We start from the raw sequence: 9,864 nt of genomic DNA on the forward strand, positions 1-9,864 counted from the left end.
GTTCACAAATTCGAAAAATGTTCACATTTTAAGATTTTGTTCACAAATTAGAAATTGCTCAGGAATTAATATTTTTTTCATTTTTGATATTATTCGCAAAATTTGAAAATAGTTCCCATTTTCATAATTTGTTCACAAATTCAGAAAACTTTCATGTTTTTAAACTTTGTTCAAAAATTTAAGTAAATTGGCAACTCTGAAAAATTATTCCTCTTTTCTAAATATGTCCACAAATTCAACAAATGTTCAGGTTCCAAAATTTGTTCACAAATTAAAATATGTTCAGGAATTTCAGGAAATGTTCATGTTTTCCAAATTTATTCCGAAATTCAGTAAATGTTCCTGTTTTTTAAAATGTTTGAGTTTTCAAAAATTTGTGTTCATTAAACAACTCAGGTTTTTTCGAGAAACAATTGCTTTCGAAATTTTAAATATATGTTGGATCTGTGCTGGATGTTGGTTCTAAAACATTTTACGCCGCTTCTTGTGCAATAACCTTTGGTAGCTCAACCATTTAGAGCGCTTGATCTGTTGCGTGATATCCTGTGTTCGATCCCATCCTATGGCGTCTTACTTTTTAGCTACCGATTTGTTTCCTTCATGGGCCGGCCCAGGAACTCCCATAAATCGTCGGTAAACTCAAAAGAAACAGCGAAACACGCGCGTCCCGGCCCACAAAGCCCGCCAATCACCTGCTCTGTGCGAAGCCGCATCTACTTGACGCAGAATGCGTCCAACAGGACCTCCCGCCAGGACGCAGGAGCCTTTCCACCGGCGCCGCCACGCCCACCGCCAGCGGAGTCTCGTCCATGGCAGTGGCACGGCCGTCGCGGGACACCTGGTTGAACTTGCTCCCGCCGGCGTGCGGGCACACGCACCGCCCTCGCTAGACCTGGGTATGCTCGTGCGCGCTCTGCCTGTTTAAATCTCTACGCGGCAATCTGTATTATTATTTTTTAAAACTAGGCAAAAAATTTGTCATTTTCATTGAATAAGAGAGGAGTTTAGAGTTGATGGCCAAAGGCCCGATTACAGGCCACTACTCTGGCGGCATAATATTATACAAATGCTTTGCGCTTGCAAGGCTCCAAAGCGAGCATTCATCTTTAATCTTGGCGATTTACACTCCTACCGGGACCGCGGTATTATGGAAAACCCGCGTGTTTCGCTTCTTCCAAATCTCCCAAGAGACAAGCAACATCAACGAAACCAGGGGGCGACGCGACTGGGTCATATGCGTGGCGTTGTGTCTCCACTAGCCTTAACAGACTCGAAAGGCGCCCAATCCGCAAGTTGGATGTCGTGCAGCCCCAACCAACTTTTAAGCATGCCCCACACCCTGACGGTGAACCTGCACTGGAAAAGGAGGTGTGCCGCCGATTCTTGAACTTGCTTGCACAGCGGGCATAAGTGACAATTTGGCCAGCCACGGCGTTGTAGCCTGTCAGCTGTCCAAATCCTGTTGTTGATGACCAACCAAGTAAAGAACTTGCACTTGGGAGGAGCCCAGTTCTTCCAGACAATTTGGTTCATGTCCGTGTCCATCAGACCAAGGAATTGGGCACTGTAGGCCATGGCCGCGGAGTACTGGCCATCTTTGGAGAACTTCCACGAGATCGAATCCTCCATGCCGGGGTTTAGCTGGATGTGGGAAAGCCTTTCCCAAAGGACAGCAAACTGGGAGATGTGGTCAATAGAGATACCCGAAGAAATGTCCAGCTGGGAGATCCAATAACCATTATGCAAGGCCTTTTGAACCGAACACATCTTTTTTCTGGAAATATCATAAAGTTTTGGGGCCACATCCTTCGGCCTCAAACCATCAAGCCAGGTCGATTCCCAGAAGGATGCCCAAAGGCCATTGCCCACCATGACCTTGGTTGTCGCAGTGAAGATGTTCCGGTCGTTCTTATCACATGGGGTTCCCAAACCCACCCAAGGCTTTGGCCAGGACTTGCCATTCGAACCACATCCACCGCAGCCGGAGAGCAGAGGCAAACTTTGCAAGGTGAAGCACACCTAACCCACCAAGCAGCTTTGATCTACACACCTGTTCCCAGTTTATCTTACATTTGCCACCTGTATTATGAACTTACCAAAGAAATCTTCTTCTCAGTTCAGGTACAGATAGCAACGACCCTTTTTGCTGCCATTCAGTGGTAGAGATTCGGTTGGCTGAGCCCAAGAATTTCATTTCAGAGAGAAGCCCCAATGCAAAAGACGGCGCTACGAAAACCCATTTTTATTGCTGCAACTTTCGTTACAACTTGCAAACTTCAGAAAACACACGCGCCGCCGACATTTTCACGGCACTTTACATACAGCTGCAGCTTATTTCTAAGGTCATACAACCAAAGCCACATTGCTCAATTCACCTCGTCTCAGTTCTATCGATCCTTCCTTGCAAACCCTTCCCCCTGAACTAGATCGATCGACTTGCTATGCTTTCGCCTACGGTTACTTTGGTGTCAGGATGTACATCTTGCAGTCATGAGGCGCCACCGACGCAGATAGCTGCCCCTGAGCAGAGAACGACGAGTGCTGCGCAACAAGACGGAAGTTGTTGTGATGATGAAACCTTTAAGAATGAGCACTGAGCTCTGAAGAAAGCAAGCTTACCGCCCATAGATCGCGAGCGGTGACGGACGCAGACCCCGGAAGCCCGACGTTTGACCAGTGTGCGGTGATGGTTGCCTGGTACCCCTGCCTGTTCCATAGAACCACCGCCTTTCTGTTGCCGCTGAGCGGGCCGGCCCAAACCTACAAAAATATCTCCCCAGTTTCAGTTTCAAGAAATCTCATCATGGAAGCCGCTACTAAGAGATTTGAATTGAGCAATACCTCCAAACCACCGTCGGATTGCACCTTCTTTCCCTGGACGCCTAGGCTATCTGTTCAGATGACTGTAGTATGAGTACACTGAAAATCCCATATGAAGAAGGTATATCATGAGCAAAAAAGCGGAAGAGAATACTTGCCTTGGTTGACAGCGATGACCTCCTGATTGCTGATTATGGTCTTTGTCTGCGGGCTCATCGAGCGCACGTCGCACCCGATCAGAAGAGGAGCCTACACAACTCAGAACCAGGATTGCAGTGAGGAAATGCAGAATTTCTTTTTGAGAATTGTAACAGCATTACTAAATGCACATGGGACGTCATGGGTACCTTGGCAAGTGCCCAGATGCTGAAGTGCGAGCGGTACTCGGCTTCGGACATCCCACCATTTCCAACTTCGAGCATATCAGGATCTGAGATTGGAGCAGAACATCGTCTATCGATCAGTTCAAACGAAGCTAACAAATCATTGGGCAATCAGCAACACTGGGACAGATTCGTCTGAAACTCTTACCGTTCCATCCACCAGGTCCAGCATAGGAGGCCCATTTGTCATTCTGGTCCGCGCGGGATGTCATGCTGAAGTAACGAGGTAACCATGATCAGTCCTGCTAATTCTAGTAGATACCTGGCCAAAATCCCAGAGTTAATGAAATGAGCAGCACCTGCCCCAGTTGTCAGCAATGTCGCCAGTTGTCCTCCAGCTATTACCGCCCATGCCACGTGCCCATGTAGCAGGGTTTTCGTTTCCCCTAAACAGCAAAAGCACACAAGAGTGAATCAGCAATGCTTGATGTTTCTCCTTTCCATCCTAAAATGCTATGACGAGCAGACTCACCATTCGCAGAGTGAGAAGAAGATGTTCTGCCCGTATTTCTTCATGGCGTTGCTCATCCTAGTGTATCTGCATCAAACATGGCAATTTACTTTGCAATCTAACACATAAGACTCAATGCACTTGTCATGCCACAGTTTGAGGTATTGTTCTCCCTACCTTTCGTGGACACTCCTGCCAGCATCATTGCAGTTGTCGTACTTCAGATAATCAACTCCCTGGAACGTAAGAATTACAAGATCAATTTATGGTGTCAGTTTTGGTTTGGCACCAGCCGTCAGGTAAATAATTACAAGGGGTATATGCGATTCAGTAAACAGAATATAGATTCCATACCCAAGAAGCAAAAGTCTTCACGTCTTGCTCTTCGTGATCGAGCGATCCTGGCATTTTGTTACTGCATGTTTGCGTCCTGCGACACGCGGTGACAGTTCGTTTCAGTTTATTGCCAGTTTATCATACATACAAAGTCTAGTTTTCTTGGGCTAGTGAAGAGTTTAGTTGCTGCAGTATAAGAAGAAACTAGTGTTATTTTTATGATGAATTGGATAGCTAGCATACCCAGCATCACTGTAGATACCGAGTTTCAACCCTTTCGCGTGCACATAATCTGCAAGCGCCTTGATGCCAGATGGGAATGTTCTTTTGTTTGGAACCATGTTACCCTGAGAAATCGTGATAGAACATTATCGATACTGACAGAAATAATATTATAAATCGTGTCCATATGCATAATTTTCTGCTTCTAAAACTTCTAATATTATCTTGGAAATAATTCATACTACAGTTGTCTGAACAGATAGGGATGGTTAGCTGAATTTCATACTACAGTTGTCTCTTGCACTTAATTTCTTGGATTGTGTAAAAACATAATTCCGCAGTTGCAATATTACTGAAATGATAGGGATGGTTAGCAATGCTCAAGTGCATCTCCTTACCTGGTAATCCCTGTTTAATTCTGCCCAGCAATCATCTGAAACAAGAGGCATGATATACATTTGAGTAAAACATGCTGTTAAAAATATTCTATTGTAGTAGTTGTGTCCAACATGTCATGGGAAATATGGTCCGGAGAGCAGTCCATACCGATGTTAACATATTTATAGCCCAATTGCGCCAGACCGGTGTTGATCAACGCATCAGCTGAAGGAAAGGAAAACAACGACGCAGTCATTACGATAGTACAATTTGACAGCATATCAAATTCTTCATGACATTATTGTTGCAGTAAATAAAGACAAGGACATCATCACGGGGTGTTGGCGTTGGTCCAGCACCAACAACCCAACTCTAGGGACTCAGTGGTTCTAGCGCTAAACTAACCATAGTTATGTGTCGATGGGGGTCAGTACAAATTGTACCATGGGAGCAGGTGCATGCCTCCTCTTGTTAGAACTTAAAAAAAAAAAACTTGTCTGACCCAACTTGTTAGCTCAAAAGTCCCTATCCTGATACGTACATCTGTCATATGTGGATAGATTGCAGAGAGACCCTTGTGGTTTGTGACGCTAGGGTCAAGTGATTTGTTTATCCATCGGACCACAAAGACCGGAAAATCTGATCTGCCGCCCTTTCGTGATTGATCGGTTGGCCTTAAATGTGGATATGGGTCCTCATCACCCCTCATGAACGTAATTCCCATCAGAATTCTGCACAAGGGTCTACATATCTTACGCTTCATCAGAAATAAAGAAGTCTGTAGGGCATGTGGCATGTGAGCGTGTTCCTCCCCACTCTCGGTGGGTATAGTTGTGACGTGAAACATGCTTCATGCTTGGAATCTTTCCATTCTCGAGTGCTGGATTGGATTGGACCGATTAGGCTATAAGAAAGCCTACAAAAGTACTAAAGCATGGCTCCATTAGCCTGTTTTTCTTATGCAGATTTATGTAGGGCGAAAGGCATCTCTGAATCGTTGAAAGGGAGAAAAGGCGTCCGTGATTCCCAGATCTCATCCGGCTCAAGGAATAAAGGTTGGGTAGAGGTTTTGGAGGAGAGAATATGGCGATGCGCAGAGGCTGTCGTGTCCCTTGTATGGTTGGTGCAACTTGTTGCTTGCAAGCTGTAACATGCTTACTCTGTAACTGGCAACAACTAACAACAACCAACAGCAACGGGTAGGCTGTGCCGGCCGACAGTGTGTGAGGAGGGAGGGAGACGCCTGGGGCTCTTGGGGGCAACGCCCAGCGCCGACACCGACGCGGACGCCTCCGAATCGGCACAAAAAACTCTCGGTGCACCGACGACGCACCGCACCGCACAAATGGCCGATGTGCCCGCGGCCGGACAAAAGGGATCTAGTCTGTTGGCGAGGGATTAATTGGGCCTGCTGGCCTTTTCCATGGATCTTTCCTTGTTTCCTGATAAACAGGTCTCCGGGTCAGTGTCACCGACACGTCATTATCACGCCCAACGCTGGTACTCCCTCCGTTTATTTTTATAAGTCGTTTCAGACAAGTAAAATCGTACTGTTTTGCACAGCGTCTGAAACGTCCACATAGCCTTATAAAAGCGAAGAGAGGGAGTACTATAAACAGCAGTTTAGCAAAAATCCATGAAGCGTACTGGTGAGTTATCCAGTGATTGGGCTGAATGTTTTGCTAACCTACAGTTATAGAGTAGCGTTGGGCGTGATACTGATAACGACATGTCGGAAAGCACAGTGATTGGGCCGAATGTGCATTGAACAAGTGGAAAGGGAGGGAGGTGCACAATTGCAGGTAGGACCATAGGACCTGAGGCTTGAAACGGGGGTTGGGTTGGGTTGGAGTGGTTGTGGGAAGGAAGGAAGGAGCGAGCGTCCCGTACGTACCTGTCTCCCTGATGATCTCCTCGCTGATCCCGCAGTAGAAGTGGTTCCAGCTGTTCCACCTAACACACGAAATGTTTCATCATCAGTCAGGATTAAATTTAATAATCAGATTAAATTAGAGGATAAAATGGCGACCCATGACGAACTACATATATAGGTCAAAAGGAAAGTCGCGACTCATGACGAGGCACGTCCTTGGAAAAATGGCGATCATGACGAGGCTTGTCAAAGGAAAATCGCGGCCCACGTCAAATTATTGCCGATGCTTGCGCATGACATATTTGCTTCTAGACCAATGTGGTACTACTGTATTGACTAGTAGTATTGAGCAACCGACACAGAGAGGACCGAGTAGGCGACTCGCCGGACCGGGTACGTGATGATGACCCATCAGCACCGGGACGGCAGTACCGTACGGCTCAGGTTGCACAGTTAAAATACTGCTATGTGCATGCAGCGCGAGGAGAGGACAGAGGCCAGGGGACAGGCACAAAGGCCAACAGAGAAAAAGGCAAAAGAAAGCATAGATAAAGGGGAGGGTCGTCAAATCTTTTCCCCTCTTCTTTGGGCGGGCTTTGCTCGCAGCCGCAGGCCCCCCTCGGTTGTTACGCAGTTTTTTGTTCTTTTCCGTTCAATTATAGACGAAGATCACTGCAGGTTTTGCATTACTGATGAAGTCACTGATCAATATATAGTACTAGCAGAAACAAACACTGTTGGATCCATGCGAAATCTGGAGCACCTACATGCTCGTTCCAATATAAATGCTGGCCAAAAGAAAATCTTTAGATCTATAGGAGTATATATGACTGGACGAGGGAAGCAGAGAGAAACGCCCAGCGCCTGCCTGCGCACGTGCGTGCCCACTGCCCAAGCAAGCATTTATCTTACTCCGCTCAGTTGCTCAATCCCTCATCTTACCGCCAAATATCTCATCCTATATCCAGCCAAAAGAAAGTACGTGGCGGGACAGAAATTGCAAGAAAAGGGAAAATACAGTACGTACGAAAACTGTATCTGTAGCTACCAAGCGGGACAGAAATTGGAAATATCGCGTGCGGGAATGGAAGGGAATGGAAGTGGCCAAAGTGGCTTTAACAAAAGCGTCCAAACCCGAGCAGCCATCATGAAAGCGGAGGGAGCGGCTTAACGACCCGGTGGCCGCTGCCTCCGAGATTTGGCCATGCACCTCTCGCTTCCTCCGCAAGCGAGCCGCATATGAACGTCCCTTTCCCCGCCCCAAAGCCACCATTCTCACCACGCACCACCGCAGATTCTTTACGGTCAGCCCTACTCCTACTCCAGAGCGATGATGCTACTATATTTTCATGTCAATAAAACTTTTGCTTTGTTCGTGCGGATTGGGCGGCAGCGTAGCGTGAGGCGGAGGATATGAATCGAATCGAATGCATGCTATACTATACCGGGCGAAAAGACGAGGAGGAAAAGACAAGAGGAGGAGTTGGGACGGTGGCGGCGTGAGTGGAAGTGCTCACCCCATCTGCGGCGTCCCGCCGAGGCCGTTCTCGAGCGCCTCCCGCCGCCCCCGCCGCGCGCGGAGCTCGCCCAGCGTCGCGTTCCCGGCCGCGTGCACGCGCACCCTGGCACCGGCCGCCGACGTCGCCGCCGACGCGACCACCAGCGCGAGCAGCAGCGACAGGCTCGAGGCTCGCGCCATGGCTGCCGAGCGGGGAGGAGCAGAGGAGGGAGGAGGTGGGGTGGGTGGGGGTGGTACTGGTGGCGCCGGTGAGTGACTGCTGGAGACGCGTCTGACGCGCGCCTTTTTATAGGGCCGCGCGCGGGGACTGCGGGGCCGCAGTTTTCAAAATATTAAGCCCAAATATTAATGTTAATGTGGTACAATTATTTTCTTCTAGGAGTAGTAAATACAGTATTATTTGTTTTTGTTTTTGTTTTTGGGTGTGTGGATGCACTCCTGTGGCTTGACTTGTGTCGCCGGGCTCAGTGCAGTGCTCGCGGACCGGTGCTCCGTGGGATCCAGCCGTGCGTTCGGCTGCTGGTGGAGTGGTGGTGGCCCGCTGTCAGTGAGACGGGATGGCGTGGGCGGGGTGGAACACGGGATATGCCCCAGCTCCGTGTGTGCGCATGTACGTACGTGAAGAAAAATATCAACCGAATGATTTCTCACAACCTTTCGAAAAAAAATAGAATTGATTTCTTACCAGATACAGGCAATTCGAAATTAGCGGGAAAACTGCTTTTTTTTCAAAGGCCAGTGTTTTTGTTAAAATACACGTGTACGTGTACAGGTTACATGCATGTTTGTAAACACAAAAATGTTAACTGAAATTAGCGGGAAAACTTAGCGAAGTCTCTATCAAGTGACGTAACATGTAAGAAAGAAAAAAAATCTAAAATGAAAATTTTGCATGGATCTCTATGTAAAATCTCAGGAATGTAGCATCGATCAAGACATAATCAAGTCGAGATTTAGCTAGATTGTATCTCGAAACCAAGGACCGCTAATTTCACATTGAGATCCATTGTATATTTTGTATCATTTTTTTTGCGTGAGATATTTCGTATCATTTTCATCTATGAGAACAAACATTTCATTTTTATTGTAGTAGGAAAAGAATATTACATCACCCTCAATGATTTTAAATTAATATAAACACATTTGCACAACCGACATAGAATTAGTCAGTCCTTGGTCGAAAGGAGGTTATAGTATTTGTAGTGAATGACGGAATCTTTATAATATGGTAAGAGAAACAGATTTATATTTTTGAAATACTTCCATATTTCTTTGCAGTCTGCACCAAAATATCAAATATATCTGTTTTAATTTGGGAAGAGAAAAGGATAGAAAGTTGCATTGGAGACGAAAAATACGAAGGAGAACCTGGGTATCAGCGCACCCTATATGCAAACAAAAATGATAATTCAAAAAAAGTTCAAAAAATCCAAATCTTTTTTGGTATTAAACATGATCAAATATTGTAGCCGTATAAAAAGATTCGTAGAGAATGACTTTCGTTGCATCCTAGGTCAAAGATTCGGCAAGTTCCCGTCCCGTTGGAGACACAGATGCATATGTTTATTTCATCTTCATACAAATTCTAGCTTGTTTCTATTTGTTAGGTTATCTACCATATTTTTGTCAAATGCCAAAATCTTATTTTGGGTATTTTAGTCCAAGAATCAACTTCAGTAGCATACCCAAAGTGCAGTGAGTACCCATAATTTTTAGGTAGGTACCTATTATTTCCTTCCAAATATGCAAATATGGCTATTCCCACCTCAGTACCCAAAACATGAAAACGGACATGAGAATGCCCAACGACCCGTGTGGAAAAATTTCTACACGAGCCTCCACACCACTACCCGGGCTCTATCACCAGACCTCCAATGTGCCA

General features: G+C 46.3%; 1 protein-coding gene across 1 annotated transcript; it reads right to left on the reverse strand.

Moving 5' to 3' along the window:
- Window positions 1-2,227: 2,227 nt before the first annotated feature.
- Window positions 2,228-8,253, reverse strand: LOC125509031 (alpha-galactosidase-like). The gene is made up of 15 exons (XM_048673885.1): window positions 7,981-8,253; window positions 6,485-6,543; window positions 4,759-4,815; window positions 4,611-4,645; window positions 4,234-4,337; window positions 4,009-4,084; window positions 3,832-3,890; window positions 3,676-3,741; window positions 3,503-3,589; window positions 3,352-3,416; window positions 3,168-3,250; window positions 2,979-3,069; window positions 2,842-2,891; window positions 2,620-2,760; window positions 2,228-2,541 (listed from the first exon to the last, which is right to left on the reverse strand). Exons 1-15 carry the CDS (start codon window positions 8,160-8,162, stop codon window positions 2,458-2,460), a joined length of 1,239 nt encoding a protein of 412 aa, XP_048529842.1. The 5' UTR covers window positions 8,163-8,253; the 3' UTR covers window positions 2,228-2,457.
- Between the last annotated feature and the right edge of the window lie 1,611 nt (window positions 8,254-9,864).

Source organism: Triticum urartu, chromosome 1 (assembly GCF_003073215.2).
Source record: "Triticum urartu cultivar G1812 chromosome 1, Tu2.1, whole genome shotgun sequence".
NCBI lineage: Eukaryota > Viridiplantae > Streptophyta > Magnoliopsida > Poales > Poaceae > Triticum > Triticum urartu.